The 21537-nt window shown below is 35.6% G+C and overlaps 1 protein-coding gene across 1 annotated transcript in view; it reads right to left on the reverse strand.

Annotated features, from left to right (window-relative positions):
- Positions 1-5705: 5705 nt before the first annotated feature.
- Positions 5706-21537, reverse strand: part of COPS3 (COP9 signalosome subunit 3) — a 35883-nt gene continuing 20051 nt past the window's right edge. The window contains exons 5-12 of the mRNA XM_043977492.1: positions 21278-21370; positions 16713-16892; positions 10991-11131; positions 9795-9968; positions 8475-8561; positions 7403-7516; positions 6297-6377; positions 5706-5947 (exon numbers count right to left, since the gene is read on the reverse strand). Of these exons, the coding sequence (XP_043833427.1) occupies positions 5894-5947; positions 6297-6377; positions 7403-7516; positions 8475-8561; positions 9795-9968; positions 10991-11131; positions 16713-16892; positions 21278-21370 (924 nt within the window). The 3' untranslated portion in view covers positions 5706-5893. The remainder of the gene's footprint in view (positions 5948-6296; positions 6378-7402; positions 7517-8474; positions 8562-9794; positions 9969-10990; positions 11132-16712; positions 16893-21277; positions 21371-21537) is intronic.

Raw genomic sequence — 21537 nt, forward strand, 5'->3', positions numbered from 1 at the left:
GAATCCAGGGCTGGTGCTTTATCCACTGCATCCATCAAATTCTAAATGGATGAAAGCTTTGCTTACAATGACATCAATGTGGAAGCAAATTCCATGTCGTATAATAAGTGGTCTTTAAAAAAGATACTTCCTAATAAAATTTTTTAAAAAGAAGCAAACAAAGGTTGGCAATTATGTATCTTTTTGCATTTCACTTTTATTTTTCAAAGTTACAATTAGACTTTTCTCTCCTTTTTAAAAAAAAGTCTTAGTACTAACTACCCCTGTCTGTTTGCCCATGCAAGTCACCATTGTTTCTTGTTAGACTATTTTCTAAGAACAAGCTACAAGGACACAGGTTAAGGTTTAGTCAGTCACTGCCACTTACAGTAAAACCCAATAGTATGCATACCACAGATGTATTAAATTGACATATCATATGTCTTGAGATGGTACGTTAACTCTGTCATCAGTTATTTCTTATAGATCCCTTCTTAAAAAAATTAATCTAGGTATTCTGGATATGTTCTCTTAAATGTGCTGTTAAAATACAATGGTACATTGACCATTTAATCAATGGTTAAACACAGGGTTCTTTTTGTGTTACATGACATTCCAAAAGTGTACAATAATTGTGGACACTTTGCAGACAGCCTAAAAGTTAAAAAAACAAAAACCTACACAAATGATTAGTGCAAATTAAGATTTAAAGACACTCCAACTGCAACACTGATAACGCAAAATTAATGACCTTCACTGACACACATTGAATTCTATGTTGAAATACTCTTTAAATACTAAGAGCTTTTGAACTGCATTAGGGATTTGCTGAAACATTAAACGTAGAAACAGCATCAGAAACACTACATTGCATTTATTTTGTTACATTTTCCCTTCGGTGATGAACCCAAAGTATTTGGAAAGGACACTTCATTCAATAACTGCTTGGAATTGAGATTATGTTAACCTATCAAAGTACTGCATTGTTATAAGACCAAGTTGTGGGGGGGAGGGGTTCAAATGAATGCAGACCCATTCTTTAAGTCTTCATATCGAGAACAAGTGTTTTAGGAACATATAAATCTGTTGCCAAGATAGCCTTGAGGACAAAGTGAAAAACAAAGAACTACACCCTAAATTATCTGGGGTATTAATATAGATCTTCGGTTATTTATTTGATTATTCAGCCAGTAGTTCACAAGCACCAGTGCTTATATTTCAGACCAAACCCCTACAGCCCTGAATTACACCTCCCAAATTTAGGAACGGGAATGTCCTGCTATATGAAATAGTAATCGCTTCCAGAAGTTCTTATTTCACACTAATTTCCCCAGAAGTATTCTGATCACCTTTCTAAAATTTTTTCTCTGACATGATTAGGTTTTGATGGCTATCACCATGAAAATGTCTCCTTGTGAGGTTTTATAACTAGACTGAGAGATAACAGTTTAGGTCAGCTGTAGGAATGATGTCAGAAACAAAAGCAGTAAGAAGCAGGTATTGTGTTTCACAAGGCAGAAAATAATTTCTCACCCAACCTGTCTTCAATATCATCAAACAATCAACTGTCAACTATTCCTATTTAGGGGAGTTTCCACAAATACAATTCTGAAAATAGTAGACTGACAATTTTCTTTAAAAAACAAACATCCCAATAAAACAAGAGACAACTAATAAAATTTTCTTTTTTGGTCCAGATTTGCGATTTCATTAGCATCAGGACCTCTCTCTACCATTGGGTATCTGCAATTTGCTTAGCAACACCTAGTCTTTAGAGAGCTGTCTGTTGAGTGGCTTGTCCAGTAACATGATAGTATCTTTCTTTCTTTTCTTTTTTTTGCAGGGCAATGAGGGTTAAGTGACTTGCCCAGAGTCACACAGCTAGTAAGTGTCAAGTGTCTGAGGCCGGATTTGAACTCAGGTCCTCCTGAATCCAGGTTCAGTACTTTATCTACTGTGCCACCTAGCAGCCCCCTGTAATAGTTATCTTTCAAAATAAAACTCGAACCCAGGTCATCTTGACTCTGAGGCCAGCTCTCTATATACTATACACTAAGCTATCATCTGTAGCATTCATACCAAAGAAATTTCAGAAAACGAATTTTTCAGTTACTAGGCTTTCATGTTTTTGTCTTTTGGGGAGGGTCGCAATGCAATTTATTCTGAGCAAACACTGTGTAGTTTTTCATTGTCATTTTAAGTTATTTATAAGACTTGAGTTTATTGTATTCCTAGAGCCAGCAGCTAACAAGGATTTAGCTATTGGTTTGAAATAGGACATAGGTAGATATTTTTTGTTTATCTCCAATCCATCTATCTTAAATGCATTTGTCATATAGGTGCAAATACTTTCATGTACAGAAATAGCTGATCTTTTCTAGTCTTTTTAAAAAATAAATGCTCTTTTCAACTGTTCAAATTTATGTATATATAGAAGCTTTTTTCTTATAACATAACGTTCAAGCTGTAACAGAGGCATAATTCTTTGTTCATAATATGATGACATCTTTAGGAACTAAAAGAAATTCAAAATTACAACTTCATTGTAGCATCTAACAGAAAGAGAAGAGAGTCTGGACATGTCAGGGCAATTGATGAACATTAATGGTTCAGAGCACTGACGAGGTCACATAAGCAAGTTTTAAAAGCTAAAAAATTAGGGAATTTCCCCACTATAAAATCTCCTGTTGAAAGAGACTTTTCTCTATAACAGTGGTTCCCAACCTTGAGGTCCATGGTATATACTAAGTTATCATAACGGGTTTCTATGATTCTGTATGTACACAAAGCATCATCATTCTGATCTCTACAAAGTAGGCAACATGAATAATATTTATGGTGACTTTTTTATATCCTTCATGTGTCTAACTGGAATTTTTGTTAACTTTTGGAATGAAATATATTTTCTTTTGCTATTATGACTAATAGAATACAAATTTATTCAAAAGCTACATGAATACATAGTAGCTTTTTGCCACTCTGTCTTTTCACAATCAACAGGTAGTAAAAAGACTACTATCATGTGGGGAAGATTTCAAAGTTTTAAATGTATAGAGGGGTCTTATATAGGAAAAGGCTGGGAACCACTGCTTTATTACAAAGGCTAATTCTTAGTATCCTTCATTGGAATGCTCAACTCTAATAGCTTTAGAGCAATATTTAATCAATGAAAAACACAATTATTTTAAATGATGCCATCAACATGGGACAGAAAATTCCCACTATTTTATTGCTCAGTGATGGCAATCTTTGGCTTAAAAACATCTTCTTATTGTCATTCCTGGAACATTTAGCAAAAAATTCTTTAAATAGTACCTTAAACATCATAGCTGTATATATGCTGAGTTCTGGCTCACATAAAATATTACAGGTGTTAGATATGCTCTTAATGCTGAGCTTTAAACCAATGAAGAGGTTACTGTGGCATCGTTGAAAGAGTGCTAAACATAAGAGTCAGGAGACCTGGGTTCAAGTTCTGCCACTTACTAGCAATTTGATAACAGGCAACTCACAAATTCTTAGAGCTGATTTCCCCAAATGTAAAATGGGGAAGACAATACTTACACTACCTACCTCACAGTTTTGTTATGAGGAAAGTACTTTGCAAACCTTAAAGTGCTATATAGATGTGAATTATTATTAATGAAATAACATGTATAACAACCCATGCTATTTCGACCACCATGTTGGAAGATTTGTTCGTTAAAAATTGCACATGCTAATAGCCCAAACAATATACTTTTTAGACAGGCACCAATATTCTAAGTTCACTGATCATCTCTATTGGATTTAAAAGATACCCCCAAATAGATGACATATCATTAACTGATTCATAAGGTGGCAGGATGAAACAGGGAAAAGGCAACAAGGGTGAAATGGCATTTTTTTTATTGGATCCACTGTAGAAAAGAATAAATAATCTCCACAATAAGGAGAGTTATTCTATCAGAATTCTGACCTGTCTACCACCATGTCTCAGACAGCTTTTATTGTAGATCCTGGTAATTCAGATACAGTCAATTATGAATTGGAAAAAAAAAAAGACATCAAGGGACACTGCTTTGTACTGAAGAACAAAACTATATTTCAATAGCTTATTTTTCTCTTATCACTGGAAGAGACCAAAGACCATACTGAGCCAAGGCATAAGTAGCTCCTATATAATAAGTAGCAGGAATGGAAACAATGCAAACTGTGAAGAGTGATACTTCTTTCACATCTGAGCAGCTATTTTCTTCTTTACTTTTGTTTCTAAAAACTGAGTCTTGGATTATGAGTGCGCTAATCTTATAAAGTCAGAGAATCCAGAGTTGCAAGGGATCTTGGAGATCTAACCTAACACCCTCATTTTACAGATGAGAAAAAAGAGCCCCCGAGTAGAACGTCTTATCCAAAGCCATACAGCCATTTAAGGACAGAACCTAGACTAGAACCCAGATTTTCTAAAAACCAGTCCAGTGCTCTACTTTAATGCAGAGTTTCTCCAAGATGTACAAGGTTTCATTATTGATTGCTTTACTTTACTTATGTTTAAGGGTTCCAAACACACAAAGAAAATACTTTAGATTATGTCCCTTCTCAATAACTGACTTTGAACAACAGGACACCATCATTTCCATCACAAATAAGTCAGTAATTTAAGTCCATTTCAGAACTATAAATTTAAGACACTTTAGCTAGAGGAGCACAAAAGCACAATCTGGTTAAAAAACAACGAAGCAAAAGTAAAAATGAGAAATACTAAAAAAAGGGCTATGTTGCTCTACAAAATCCTTCATTGCGAGTAATGGCCCACATTTAGTCCATAATACGGGTAATGACAATGAGGCTCATGAGTTTTAAATAATGAAAACCTGATTTGCGAACACCCTACACTAAAAAAGGCACACGAAAGCATGTCAACACTTTAAAAAACAGAATGTTGTTAGAAAAACATATTTTTTAGTTTGAGAACAAACCAATCTTGATGTTTTTTTAATCTGAAACTTTTCAGTATACCAAAATTTAAATAGCTTTAGAGTAAGTTATCATTTATATAGGTCCTGCAATATTAAAAAATGAACTTGGTGAAACTGATAGCCAAATTAATCTTAGAACTCTGTGAATGAGATTCACTAAGTAATCAAAACAAAATCATGCTAATTGCAGCTTACTTGAAAATGTTGCAACTAACAAGGAGTAAGAGCAGAAAAAAAATCAAGTGCATACCAAATGAAGAGAGGAAAATGGGCAGAGGAAAAAAACTATGTTCAAGACTCTAAAAGGGTATTGCATGCACCATTATTTTGGAAAGTGCTTAAAAATGTTTGATAGCATCCCTTTAATTCTCAATTCTACACCAGTACCAACAGACTTTGTAAATATTTTGGTTCCTCTGAAAATCGAAAACTAATCTTGCCAAATCTAGTAGGCAATGTCCAAGTCTACAAAGTCCATAAAGTCTTAAATAGCCTTTGCCTTTCAAGTAAACCTCATTCCCCCTCCCTTTTTTATTTAAATTTTTTTGTAATACCAAAAGATCATTGACTTTAAGGAGCCAAAAAAGCTTTCAAATAGTAACTAGTACTCTTATGTCCCTGTTTCTCACAGAAGAAAATTATTTCCAGAAGGGGAAAAAAAGTGCTACAGGAACACAGCAACATTCAAGCCATTTAAAACAAAAGGTAGATTATTTAATGCATTAACGATGTTAATCTGAAGATAAATAAATCCACAAGAGACTTTAAAAGTTTGAGATCTTTTCCTTTCTTTGCAGAGAGAAAATTTTTGAAAGCATATAGGACTGAAGGTGTTAAAACAAAATTTAATTTCTTAATGTCCGGATAAAACAGTCTCAGTCCTCCCTTGCCATTCTCTTATTTTCCAATGGCCAAAGTGGTGGTTCTTTCAGTTTCAAGCACAGAACATGTTAATTTCAAGAATAACTGGATGGCTTGCTTCCTGAATCATCTTCTTGTGAGCCCATACTCTGCAGAATGGGAAAAGAATAGTCATTTTTTACTCTTTCCATTGATTTATTTCTCATCTTTACAATAATCTTTCTCTTATAGTAATCTCACTTCTTGTAAAAAAAAAAAATTCATTTCAAGGAATAAATCCTCAATTCTCCCTAAATAAAATTGTCTAATAGTCACAAACTGAAAGCCCTACTACCAAGCTACAAGAATATTTCTCTTTCACAATACCTAGTAGGAAGCTTTGGTATTTAAATATGACAATAATCTGAAATCCTAATTATATTCCAGATGTAGTTTTTATAAACCTTTCACCTCTTGCCTCCCATTCCCCACTTTAAAGAAAGAGAAAAAAGTAACCACCTTTTGCACAAACTGAGGATTCACTGTGATTTCTTGATCCATGGCCTTGAGCCGCTCATCAAGCTCTATACATTTCAGCATCTGAGATATATGAATTTATACTTAATATGATAAAAGGGAAATTGGCTTAATTTATAGTTTGTTCAAATTATAGACATTAAAATGTGTATTAACCAAAACTACATTGCCATTAACATTCCAAGTCTTGTAACAAATCTTTTTCCTCAAACAAATAAACATAGTATACGTACTTTCATTCTCCCATCCTCACCTAAACACCTAAGATGCCCACAAGAGTACAATGATTTCAAATTCATCATGAAACTTTGCTATATTTACACTTACTATTTATATCAGCTTCTACAACACCTTTAAGATTAAAGTATTTATGATTTTAATGCATTCAAAGACTCCAGTGAATGAAAAAGCAATTTATACAAGAAACTCCTGTTTTCCTACCCCCTCTTATCTACAGGTAGTCCTCAGCTAATGAAGACCAATGCATATGAAAGGACATAGGGAAATTGCTATGAAGTGAATTGCCCCTTATTTCCTAATTCAAAATGTACAGGATACTAGTAATTAATCGAATATACTTTATTCTGTACAGATTCAGTGAGCTAACAAGGTACTCGTGCTCAGGAGTGCTGCCACTTAGAGCTCCCAGAGAAGATACTGATGACAATGTGACTACACTCATCAACAATGCCACCTCCATTTTCCCCTTTTGTTCTGATTCTTCTGTCACAACATGACTAATGTGGAAATATGTTTAACATGATTGTACATATATAAGCTATATCAGATTGGTTGCTGTCTTGTGGAGGGAGGAGGAAAGGAATGGAGGGAGAAAAATTTGGCCTGGGAATCTAACCACCATTTTTATAAGCCTTTCATCTAGGAGAAAACGTATGCTGAATTACAGATTTATAAACAAACTTTTGGAACAAAGCCCATTGGTAATCTGGGAAGTGCCCACACTTGGTTCTAAGAATGAGGTATAGGTATAGAGGTATAATGAGGTATAAGGTATAGAAATAGTGAGGTTTTCTAACACATGAAAAAATCTCAATAACCAAACCAGAACATTTTACATTAATATTTACCTCCTGATCAATGTTATGAAGCATAGCTGGATTGTTATATTTTTCAGGATTATCATGGAAACTGACCATACCATCCTTTTGATTAATACTTGCAAAAATTTCACCATCTTCTATCTATAGACAAGAGGAATCACAAAGAACAGAGCTTTATTAAATGTATAATACCAGCCATCAAGGTAAAAATCAGTGACTCTTCAATTACAAGCCTGCTCATAACAGTTGGACAGTTCATTTTGACTGCAGTTTGTAGGAGAAGAAAATCCCCTTTGCTAAATGGACTGGCAGGGTTAACTAAATGTTCCATTTTGAAAGGGAAGAGTGGTAAATTTTGGTAACTAACAATTCCATTAGGGACTGTGATGGATAGCAGGAAAAAATACAGGAATACTAAAATTTAAATGTTTCCATATTAACACACAAAGTAGGACTTGAATGGAAGCACATCTATAGGTAGAGGTATACATACATACAAAGCTGGAAAGCTTCACCAATGGGCCTAAGGATGGATGCTATGTGTTGTGCAAAGGCTAGTTAGTTTAATTTGGAGAAGTTCATCTCCAGAAAGCTGTCAACCAGATTATGATTTTTTTTGGGCCACAAGACACAAAATGATCTATTAAACTGAGGAGGAGCTGCAATCTGTATCAATGCAGAAAGTACTCATGCTCTCTCTCTCTCCTGGCCTCCTTCAAATTTCACCTAAAGTCCAACCTTTTACAAGATGTCTTTCTTGACCTACTCTGAATGCTGCCTCTCTGTTGATTTCCTCCAATTTTTTCAGTATACATCTTGTTTGTTCTGTTATTTGCTTATCGTCTTCTCCATTAGATTATGAGCTCTCTTGAGAGCAGACACTGTTTTGGACCTTTCTTTGTACCCCATGATTACGACCATGCCTGGCACATAGTGCTTAATAAGTGCTAGCTGACTGACACTGATGAAATCTTTTGAAGTACTAAAGTTCATGTCTAAACACATGCATTTTTACCTATTATTTAGGCAGCATGAATATTGTTAGTTCTTACTAGTAGCCACATTTCTACATAATTGTCCCAAGAATGACCTTGCTTACCATATGAAGGACATATTTTTCTGCCTCCTGAGGTCCTGACAATTGTACACGACTTGCCATATCTTGTAATGACAATGTTAAAAATGTCTGAAATTGAGAAGCAGAATTTGGGCATAAATAGAAACAATAGCTATGAGGAATGTATTTATCAGATAATCTCAATGAAAAAACTATTCTTTTTTCTACTAATATACTAAAGTATTTTAAAATGAAATTTGTGTGTAATGGGATTTGAAACTAAAAAATCCATACCCTCCAGTGGACGTCATATGGGAGAGTAGAAATTTCAAAGAAAAAAAGCAATATGTTACGTATTTTTGAGGGTACACAAGAAACTAACATCTGTACTTTCTCTCCCTTGAAATTAATAAATTATCTCCTTCTGATGCCAAGCATTGTAAAATAATGCTGGAAAACACCTTTTTAACACTGGCTAGATTTGTAACATTTGCACTTTTAGATTTGGGTATATCTACATATAAGTCAATGTTCTTTCTAAGTCACTCACCTAAAAGTCTATTCATGTATTCTATGGTACTGCAACCATTTGAGTTAACAAAATCAAGAATTATGCTTAACAAAATGGAGTTATTTTTGGTCCAGACCTGTTCTTTTATCAAGGTAAAGAGATTCACAGTGAGGGAACTCCTTCTACCAATATAGATCTAAAACAGTCCTGCCATTTTTAGTCTTAGAGAGCTGCCTAAGGCATTAGAGTTTAAGTGACTTGCCCAGGATCATAAAGACAGTATGTATCAGAGTCAGTACTTAACTTAAGTTGTCCAGACTCCAGGCCATCTCTCTATTTTTTCTATGTCACAATGTTTCTCATGAAAAAATAGGAAAGTAATTAAAAGATTAAAAGCTGAGCATGCTTTGAAATAGGGAGTTGGGAAAAAAAATTTTTTTCATATTAAAAAAAAAATAGACATTTGTCCATGTACCACAATTTAGCCCCACTGTGTTGATACCTTATCTCACTTAATGGAAAAGTTTGTTTCCATGATAAACATTACAGCAGTGTCTCTCATACTGAAGGCCAGCACACTTACAAATTTCAGGAGAGTAAAATATGGAAACTGGAACATCTACTGATATATCTCATCTTCAACGCATTGTCACTTGATTTACTCCTTGGTCCCTTTCCAGTCATTTTGGACTTACTTTTCTCTCTTCTCCTGGCTACCCAAATCCAATTGCAGATACATAAAAACCCAACTATTTTCCTAACAAATAAACTTCTACCACAATACTTTTGGAGTAGAGATTTTATAGGAGCCTCAGAAGAATCATAAGACAAAGTATGAGAATTCATCTTACCTTTGTTAGCCTTTGAATGTTCTTCTTATAAAGAGAGGACAAACACTGCTTAACCAGCCCCATATTGTTATCTCTAGTGAAAGTTTCACTATGTTTATTTACCAGATTTCGGAGTTCTGATGGATTATTGGTTGAATAAACTTGTGCTAATTCATGGTAAGCATTGCTAAGGGGCTATAGTTTAAAAAGGAGAAAAATCAATACACGAAGTTAGGTATATAGAAAGCAAACAAGTGGTGACATTTTTTAAGTACAAGTAATGTATAAGAAAAACCATTAAAAATACAAACAAAAACAGGGACAAAGACTGTCTAAATAATGCTCTTCTGGTATAGCAAAGTTATTACTAGCTATAAAGCAAATGGCTTAGATATTACAGATAAGTCAGGCAATACAATTTTTTCCCCAAAAATTAAAATTAGTGTCAACAAATGTTTCTGGCTATCTCCTGGTAAAATGGCCCAAATATGTGTATATATATATATAAAATTAACAGGGCAATATTCTGGTTTTTCTTATACTGTTAGCACTCAACCTTTTTCTAGCTGTTGATCATCCAATGGAAGAAAAACAAAGGATGAAATAAGATGAACCATATCAACCTCTCTCACTAGAATTAACAGGATAAATGGTTTTGCTGTGGATGTCATATTAATATAATAACTAAATTGTTAATTTGTGTAGAAACAGAAAGCATAGGTGTTGTCATTGGGAAACTATGGGATATAAGAGATTAGCCCATTTCTCGAGAATGGCTGCCTTGTGCCTTCCCATCACTCTTTTATTACTCATTCAGAATGCTGCTTCAACCTGTGTGGGAGTGAGCTTGATCTGGGTGCTTAATAGTATGCTGTGTAATCTTCAACAAGCTAACTTGAAAACCCACCATCAGGAATCCTAAACCACTTGAAATGCTGTGCTCTGTATATGGCTGGATCATGGCGGGAGCAAGGGAATTATTAAACAGCTGTGGAAGGACTTCCCCCCAGTGAAGAATTTCCTCAACTGGAACTTAAAGCATTATGAATTCAGTAAGTAGAGGCTAGCTGAAATCTCATCTTTCAGAGAACATAAAATTTCTGAATAATATTTGATTAAACAATTCTCTTTTATAGTGACTTTGCAATGACACTAAATTTGTTTTTATCTTAACAGTTTTCCTAAGTAGAATAGTTATTTTTCTTTAGAACACTCACCTTAATGAACCTACCAACAATCTGAGAAGTATATTTTGGCAGCTGTTGAACTTTGCCCAGTAATATCAAAGAAACTAGAATATATTTCTTATAAGATTCCAACATAATATGACTGACTGCCATGGCAGGAGTAGTTATGGCCTGAACAAGAAAAATGTTAGATTTAGTAATAATAACAAAAGCTAACTTTAAGTTTGCAAATCTCTTTATATACACTTTCTCATTTGATCCTTACAACATTCCTGTGAGGTAGGTGCTACTTTCAACCCATTTTACAAATAAGGAAACTGAGGCTGGGAGAAGTTAAGTGATCTGCCCAGGGTCAGAAAGTTAGTTTCTGGGACAGGATTTGAACCCAAGTCTTTTTTACTCCAAGTTTAGTGTTCTATTCACTGCTCTGTGGTGCCTCTATAGTAGTAGATATAGATATACTCTAGCAAGAGGTGGTAAATTCCTGGGCATAGGATTCTTCTTACATAAGACACAACACAAACGTGAAAGGTACATGACACGTTTATCTGATACTGTCATTTTACACATTAGGTTTTAAATAACTGAACTTTCCCCTTCAAGCTCCAAATTTTGAAATATGGTGAACAGTTATGGTTAAAAAAAAAAAAAGACTACCTATTTCCCTCTTTTCTTAAACAGATATATACTTTTTTTTTTTTTGCACTAGGCAATGAGGGTTAAGTGACTTGCCCAGGGTCACACAGCTAGTGTCAAGTGTCTGAGGCCAGATTTGAACTCAGGTCCTCCTGAATCCAGGGCCAGTGCTTTATCCATTGCGCCACCTAGCTGCCCCCTGATATATACTTTAACAGAGGATAATAAAAATAATATTTTCCTGGTGATTCAGGCAAATCATAATGTATTAGAGCATGAGACTTTGAGAAAGAAGACCTGTGTTCAAAGCCTAACTTGACAAAGATCTTGAGTAAGTTATTTAACCTGTTTGAGTCTCAATTTCCTCAACCCTAAAATGTAGATACCATGATTTCAACCAATAGCATAGAGTTGTCAGGGAAGCCTTTTGAAAATCTTAAAACAATATACATGGGGGGCAGCTAGGTGGCACAGTGGATAGAGTACCGGCCCTGGATTCAGGAGTACCAGAGTTCAAATCCGGCCTCAGACACTTGACACTTACTAGCTGTGTGACCCTGGGCAAGTCACTTATCCCCAATTGCCTCACACACACAAAAAAAGAAAAAGAAAACACTATACATGTAAGTTGCTGTTACTGTAATAAAATTATATCTTTGGTATTTATTCTGTGCGTATCTAGGCACAAACTTCTGTGTCTATAAAAGTGATAAATTTGGCTGTCTGAGCTTTTTAAACAGTTACTCAGAAGTACCTAATAGGCATAATTAATTATAATTGTAACACCTTCTTTAGTAAAAATAGCTAATAGCATTTCTGTATATTGCAGACAAAACACAGCAGAAAGAAATAGAAGGAGAAATTCTATTTAAAATAACTCTAGACAGGATAAGATACTTGAGAGTCTACCTGCAAGAATATACACAGGACCTATATGAACACAACTACAAGACACTTTCACATAAATAAAGACAGATCTTCACGATTGGAGAAATATTAATTGCTCATGGATAGGCCAACCCAATATAATGAAAACAACAATCTCTACAATAATTCACTCATCTGGGACCATACCAAACTGCCAATGAATTATTTTCTAGAACTAAGAATAACAACAAAGTTCATCTAGAAGAACAAAAAGTCAAGATTACCAATGGGGAAAAAAAAAAAAGTGTGGGAAGGCAACCTAGAAGTACCAGATTGCAAACTATATTACAAAGTAGTAATCATCAAAACAATTCGGTAGTGAATAGGAAATAGTGATTGATCAATGAAATGGATTGGGTAGACAATACACAAAATTACCACAGTGCCCTAGTGTTTGAAAAAACCCAAAGATCCAAGCAATTGAGGCAAGAACTTTTTGACAAAACTGCTGGGGAAACAGGGAAATAGTCTATGTTTTTTTTTTTTTTAGTGAGGCAATTGGGGTTAAGTGACTTGCCCAGAGTCACACAGCTAGTAAGTGTTAAGTGTCTGAGGCTGGATTTGAACTCAGGTACTCCTGACTCCAGGGCGATAGCCACCTAGCTGCCCCAGGGAAACAGTCTGGCAGAAACCACACACAGACTAACATTTCATATCTTATACCAAGATAAGCTCAAGATGGGTACATGATTTGAACACAAATGGTGATATCATGGACAAATTAGGGGAACATGGAAAAAAATTACATTTATGAAGAGTTCATGACCAAACAAGATAGAGATTAGAGGTAAAATGGATAGTTTAAAAAAATTTTTTTTTTGTTGTTTAAAAAATTTATTTATTTATTCATTTATTTGGTGAGGCAATTGGGGTTAAGTGACTTGCCCAGGGTCACACAGTTAGTAAGTATCTGAGGCCGGATTTAAACTCAGGTACTTCTGAATCCAGGGCCAGTGCTTATCCACTGCGCCATCTAGCTGCCCCTGTTTTTTAAATGTTTTTAAATTATAAAAGTATTTTATTATTTTCCAGTTACATGTAAAGATAGTTTTCAACATTTATTTTCATAAGATTTTTAGTTCCAGATTTTTCTCCTTCCCTCCTTTCCCTCCCCCTCCCCAAGACAGAAAGCAGTCTGATATAGGTTATATATATATATATATATATATATATATATATATACATATATATACAATCACATTGAACATATTTCTGCATTAGTCATGTTGTGAAAAAAGAATCAGAAAAGGAAAACCTCAAAAAAAAAAAAGTATAAACAGCATAGTTCAATCTGCATTCAGAATTTACAGTTCTTTTGGCTGGATGTGGAGAACATTTTCCATCATGAGTTCTTTGGAACTGTCTTGGATCATTGTAATAGGTAGCTTTTACTACATTAAATTAAAAGTTTCCCATGAACAAAACTAATGCAACTAAAAATTAGAAAGAGGAAACTAGGCAAAAATTATAGCAAGTTTCTCTAATAAAGGCCTCATTTCTCAAATATATAGGAAATAGACAAATTTCTAAAAATAAGAGCTATTTTCTAATTGATAAATGTTCAAAGGATACAAACAGGCAATTTTTAGAAGAAAAAGCTATCAGTAGTCCCATGAAAAAATGTTCCGAACCATTCATAATTAGAAAAATACAAATTAAAACAATTCAGTGGTACCCATCAGATTGGCTAACATGACAAAAAAGGGAAATGACAAATGCTGGGGGGATTTCCAGGGCGAAGCCAAGATGGCAGAGGAAAGGCAGTAAGCTCTTGGAACTCATGATACGATTACTTAAAAAAACCTCCAAATAATGCCATAGGACAATTCCTGGAGCAGCAAACCCCACAGAAGAACATGCTGAGATTATTTTCCAGCCAAATATGGCCTAGAAGGTTGGCAGGATGGGGCTACTGTGCCAGCGCAAGAGTGGAGCCCAACCCTATGATCACACTGACACAGATCCAGTCCCAGGCAGACTGAGCCAGAGAAAGAGAGCCCCAGAGCCTCTGAATCAGATGCAGCACCAGTGTCATATGGAACTAAGCTCATGGTCTGGTGAGAGGGCTGAGCTGTTGGCCAGGGGGAGAGTACATGGTCTCTGCTGGCACTGAGTCGGAACTTGGGTGGCACACCCCTGCTGGGAACCAGGAAGAAGGCTTGAGTGGCGGTGGTCCAGGTTGGGGAGAGGCTTTTCAGAGCTAACAACCATAGCACACAAAATTTTGCTGCCTGGTTATTTAGTAAGTTGGCCTGGGGTTATCTATGGACCAAAGAACAGGCTAGGCAAGTGAAGAACCTGCCCCTCCTTAAACACCACCTTAAACCCCCTGAAGCTTGGGACAGTACATCCTGGAAGTAGTGCCCCACTTTAAGAAAGAGTTAAAAGTCAAGTAAAAGACAGTCAAGATGAGCAGACAAAGATGAGGACCGTAGAAAGTTTCTTTAATGAAATACTATCCATCTCCAAAGAACTGATATTGAATGAACACAGACTGAAATATGCTACTTTGCATTTTCTCCTTTTTTTTTTTTACTTTAGTCTTTTTATATAAAATGACTAATATGGTAATGTTTTACATAATTGCACATGTATAACGTATATATCTGATTGTTCACCACCTCAGGGAGGGGGGAGGGGAGGGAAGAAGGGAACGAAAGAGGGATAGAATTTGGAACTCAAAGCTTCACATTAATTAATTAATTAATCAATCAATTAATTAATTAATTTTAAAATTACAAATTCTGGAAAGGCTGTGTAAAAATAGGTACACTCATGGCACTGTTGGTAGAGTTGTAAACTGGTTCAAGCATTCTAGAGAACAATTTGGGACTATGTCTAAAGGACCATAAAACCTTATATGCCCTTTGACCCAGCAATATCTCTGGGAGAAATAATTATTAATAAGCAATATCTTGGGAAACCCAGAGATGTCTTCTAAGTTTTCCCTCTCCCTTCACTCAAAGGTGAGCTCTCCTTGAGAGATTCTATCAAATCTTATATAGGTCAAACCCACCCCAAATGGAAGCTAACAAAAGGAACCTTAGATGGAGCCTGATTATTTTGTCTAGATAAGCTGAAGGAATTTGCTGATGAGATTTGGCTTACATGAACCAGTTCTAGGTGGGAACCATTGTGTCATCTTGGATGAGAATCTCTACATCTCCCTAATGTCTTTATTTGAGTCATATATTCCCCCTTCATTTTAATATAACCCATCTCCACATGATGCTAACCAATTAGATTTGATTGCTTTGTGACGGACCTCCTACAGTTGGAAAGGTATATGAAACCAGACCCCATCATGAGGAAGGGGTCATTGGTTTGAGAGAAATGGCCATAGATCTCATTTTATTTATAACCAACCAGCCATATTAATAAAATGATTAAAATACCCAATATACTATGTCTCTCATATTTTTAATTGTCACACCCCTACTAGGTCTGTATTCCAAAGAAATCAAAGAAAAAGGAAAATAATCCATATATACAAAAACATTTATAGGAGCTCTTTTTATGGTGGCAAAGAATAAAAAATCGAGGGGCTGTCCATCAGCTGGGGAATGGTTGAACAAGTTGTGGTATATCACTGTGATGGAATACTATGGTGTTGTCAAAAATTATGAGGGAGATGGCTTCACAAAACCTTGAGAAGACTTACATGAAGTGGTGCAAAATGAAGTGAGCAGAACTAAGAATATTGTACATAATAACAATATTATAACAATAATCAACTGTGAAAGACTTAGCTACTCTAACCAGTACGATGATCCAAGACAATTCCAAGGGACCCATGATGAAGAATGCTATCCACCTCCAGAGATAAAACTGATAAACTCTTTGTGGAGACTGAAGTATATTTTTTTCACTTTATTTTTCTTGCCCTTTTTTTTTTTGCAACATGGCTAATATAAAAATGTTTTGAATGACTTCATAACATATGAATGGGTATCATATGAGTAGAGGGAAGGAAGAGAATTTGGAACTGAAAATAAATTTTTTTTAGAATTATCATTACCAAAAGAGTCAAAGAAACCACCCATTTCACCAAAAAAAAATTTTAATTACTATTAAAACAATGTTTAATGATAATTTTTTTAAAGAAAAGGAATATCTACCCACAAAACTCTGAGTTTCTTTGAACAATCTAATATCTAAAACTGTATTGTCATAAAAGTGAAATAGTTACCTGTTCATAAAAGTAGAGTGCTCTTTCAAAATTCTTTAGCCCCGTGTAGATCATCCCACCATAGTAGTAGTAACATAAAAAGTGCTTTGCATCATAAGCCCCATTCTCCTTACAAATGTCCATCATATCCACATCGAGATAGGGGAGGGCAGGCTTAAAGCATTTTGCCAACAAGCAAAGCTATAAGAAAAAACCAAAGCATTAAACTAACTTGAATAAAAGCAGTAATTTCACAGACAAGGAATTTTTTGGGAGAGAAATGGTATTAATATGTTTAAGCTTACATTCATTATATTTTAAAAAGCTAAACTTGAAGGGGTAAGCACCTTATTCTTTTAACTATTCACAAAGAATTGGCATTACTCAGTCAACTGGTTATCAAGATGGACAATTAAAATAATTTCAGACCTTCAGTTGTAAGTAACCTATTGTCTCTTAGATCAGTCTATTCTACTTCTGGACAATTCTAATTGCTAAGATTCCTCAACCCACCGCCTTCATCAAACCCATTTCTACTTCTTTGTACCTATATAGTTCTATCCTCTGGAATAAAGTAAAAAAAATTAATCCTTTTTTTCTATATTAAAGCCCTTTAATACCTGAAGTCTCAATTTTTTTTTTTTTAGTGAGGCAATTGGGGTTAAGTGACTTGCCCAGGGTCACACAGCACCATCTAGCTGCCCTGAAGTCTCAAATTTTAATCTTGGAATCAAGACGACCCGGGTTCAAATCTTGCTTCTGACACATACCAGTGATGTGACCCAGGGCATGTCACAAACCTCTCAGGGCCCCTACCTAATTCTTTGTTGTTGTTTTTTTTTTTTTAGTGAGGCAATTGGGGTTAAGTGACTTGCCCAGGGTCACACAGCTAGTAAGTATTAAGTGTCTGAGGCCGGATTTGAACTCAGGTACTCCTGACTCCAGGGCCGATGCTCTATCCACTGCGCCACCTAGCTGCCCCCCTACCTAATTCTTTAATAATATAATTACAAATGACCTGGTTGTCTGCATTGGTAGAAGCAGTTTCCACATCAAGAATTCTCTACACCACCATTGACAAAGAGTACTCCCAGTGCTCATCTCCAGTCCCAGCTCATTAAGAACTCCTGACACTACTTACAGGACCATACCATTTTTCTTCTTTTACCCTCAATTATCTGCTCTTGAGTCCCTACATATGTATTTTAAAGTCCAAATTGGCTGATGAGTTTCCTATGTATTTACAACTGTTTATTTTGAGAACTCTCCCTTTCCTTCCTTATCCAAATAATCTGTCTTCAAAATTTCATGCCTAAGAACTTTTCATCCCTATTGGGCTGATTTCCTTCTAAGAGTCTGGGCCATGCAATTCTTTTTTCTTTTTCTTTTTTAATTTTTGGGTTTTTTTGGTTTTTATGGGGCAATGAGGGTTAAGTGACTTGCCCAAGGTCACACAGCTAGTAAGTGTCAAGTGTCTGAGGCCAGATTTGAACTCAGGTCCTCCTGAATCCAGGGCCAGCACTTTAACCACTGCGCCACCTAGCTGCCCTCGGGCCATGAAATTGTTAGCATTACCTCTCTCTGACTCTGAAGTCAACTCTCTCCAAAACTTAAGGTATGTGTCAGACTACACCTCACCATCCTCTCTTCCTCTAGCAGCACCTTTGAGAAGGAGTAGACACTTCCTCTGAAAATTCCCATGATTTCTACTTCAGGAACCAGTTCTCTTCCTTACTCGGCAAAATCAGGTCCAGAATAACATTCCCCCTTGCCTGGCTACTTCCTCCATCTTTGAAGAATTAAATTATCAGTAAGGTAATCAAGAAATATATCAGCTACTCAGACTTGATAAAGAAAGAGTTCCAACACACATGGAATAACTCAATTCTTCTATCACAATTGTATCATACCTCTGTGCAACACATGTGATGTTTTTCTTCTTTTGGGACAGATGGTCTATAACATATTCCATTCACTATATTGCCTCTATTTCTTTTTTCAATTTATTCTACCCCAAATGTTTTCCTACCATGCTTCTGGACTTCCTCACAGGAGCCTAACTTCTTAATATACAAAGCTAGTTTGCTGCCCATTTTATCTATTTATTTTTCCTTTTGGTATAAAGTAAACAATTTCATAGCCACATTCTGTTCAAGTCCCATCCTGCCAAGTCTAAGTAATGACCAATATGAAATGAAATTTACTTCATTATGTTAAATCTCTAGTTCACCTGAACTTCATGTATAGATATGTAAGATTATGGTTTCAATTGCTGGCTCTGCTTTTTGATAGTTTTCTATGAATTATTGGTCCTTACTACTAATATTCTGCTTCTTAGGTTTTGCCTCTTATCCTCCTTTGGTATATGTTTTGGTAGATAATTGTGAGCAATTTTCTTCTGTGCCCTCAATTTTCAGTTACAAGATGACATGTGCAAGTCTCCATGAAAATAATGGCTTCCAAAAATAATTTTTCTCAGCCCTAGGTTGGTAAGTGATAAAAATCCTGTATCTGGTCCTATGGTCCAGAAATTAAAATTCCAATCTCAATTCAATAAATAATTATTAAACATATGCCATGGGTAAGGAACTAAGCACAAGATAGGGAATTAACACAAATCTTTAAGACCAAGAAGCACTCACTCCCCAGTGAATAAAGACTGCTCCAAATCACTGATTATAAGAGAAATGCAAATAAAAACAATTATGAGATTCTACCTCATACCTGTCAGACTGGCAAAGAGGAAAATAGCAACTGTTACAGGGACTATGGAAGGACAGGAACATTATTAATAAATAATGTATTGGTGTAACAATGAACAAATCCAACCATTCTAGAAAACGATGTGCAACTATACCCCAAAGGTCACTAGACAGTGCATACATTAAGAGTAAGGAGGTTGGGGGCAGCTAGGTAGCACAGTGGATAGAGCACTGGCCCGGGATTCAGGAGGACCTGAGTTCAAATCTGGTCTCAAACACTTGACACTTACAAGCTGTGTGACCCTGGGCAAGTCACTTAACCCCAACTGCCTCACCAAAAAAGAGTAAGAAGGTTGAGAACAAAGGGGAAAATTAGTCAACAATCATTTATTAATCTCTTACTACGTACCAGGCACTGTGAAAGGAAAAAAAAAAACCCCAACTATATAGCAGCACCTTATGTTGAAAGAAAGAAGTAGAAACAAAGCAGGTAAATGTCCATCACCTAGGGAATGGAAGAACTAATTGTAGTTTATGAACATTATTGTGCCATATATTGTTGTACCATAAGAATTTATACACATTAAGAGAAACTTAGAAAGACTTGTACAAACAGATGGAGAATAGAATGGATACAAGTACAATTTAAACAATGACCACAATAATGCAAAGGAAAAAACTCTGAAAGACCATGGGAGAGTAAGTATGAAGCATGCTTCACACTTCTTGTCAAAGAAGCCATGGTCTAGAGGTACAGAATAAGACATCTCTTCAGACACGACTAGTATGTTGACTTGTTTTTGTCGTGTGGGTTACTATTTGGGGGGAACAGAGGAGTGAATAAGTAGATAATGAGAGGCAAAAAAAGAATAAAGAAAACCAAGAAAACAGAATCAATAAAGCATTAAAAATACAAAGAAGAAAACAAAAAGAAGTTCAGAGGGATACCCAAATAAGGTAATTTTGTCACCACCCTGTAAAATTTCATATACATTTAGAAAAAAACACAAATTATTTATATCAAAGTTCATGGTTTTATATATAATCATATTTTTTGTTCTTCTTTGTATAGTGAAATGCTTATAGGATCAAAGGTCTAGACCTGGAAAGACCCTTGGAGGCCCCATCATTTCACAGTTCATGGAGCCTAAGTGACTTACCCAAGGTGACTCAAATAGTGTCACAGGCAGAATTTGAACTCAATTGGCTCTTACCCTAGGGCCAGTGCTCTTGACACCATGCCTCTCTGCCTCGTGTAGATGACTTTTAAGTTTGTAATGAAAAATAGTATTTTTTTAAAATGTAAAATACACTATTGAACTAAAGTGAGAGCTCCCACTCCCTCCCTTCCCCAACAAGTGCCAGGTATCACCTTCAGGGCTCTCACAGCCATGGGTCCCGGCCCATCTAGTTCTTCTTAGAGAGATGATTCAATATGGATTCTAACACTCCCCACAAAGAAAAAGGGGCACTGGATGTGGCCATGCAAAGGAAATGTAACTAGGGGCTGGATAGAAGACAAAACCTATGGAGAAATATGCTTCCAAACCTGAAGGCAAGAACACTAGAAATCTAGACTCTATACTCTGTTGAAAAAAGAAGAGCTACATTGAAAGGAACGGTTTAGAAACTACCCTATGCCCTAAGGTCTCTTGCCCAGTATTTCATCATCCTTATCAATATACTCTGTAAGTAACATTTGTCCCCATGTGAATCATTAAAAATGGATTTCTATCAGTTCTGACAAGTCTCAGAAAGCTGTCATTTCCCAGTTATAGGCCTATGAAGACAGTAATGTTCCCCTATTGATCCTGACACTGAGTGTATGAGATCTACAAAGAAAAACCTTAAATCTTTACATTTCTTCATAATACTATTCCTTACCTGGCAGAGATCTGCATGTATTGAGGTCAGCTGGTTTGTATTCATCTGCATCTTGTCTATCGCTTGTCTGAGGATACCAATTCCTCGCAGGGGCTGTCAGAAATGACATCTCTTTCAGATAAGTTCTCATAGATGGGCAGCACATTGGATCTTATGTTGTCACTTACAAATAAAAAAAATACTAATTGATAGGGTCCTTTAAACAACAATCTGAGGTTTCCATATCCTTTCAGGAAACTGTTGTTTTCATGTAATAGGAA

Source organism: Dromiciops gliroides, chromosome 1 (genome assembly GCF_019393635.1).
Source record: "Dromiciops gliroides isolate mDroGli1 chromosome 1, mDroGli1.pri, whole genome shotgun sequence".
NCBI lineage: Eukaryota > Metazoa > Chordata > Mammalia > Microbiotheria > Microbiotheriidae > Dromiciops > Dromiciops gliroides.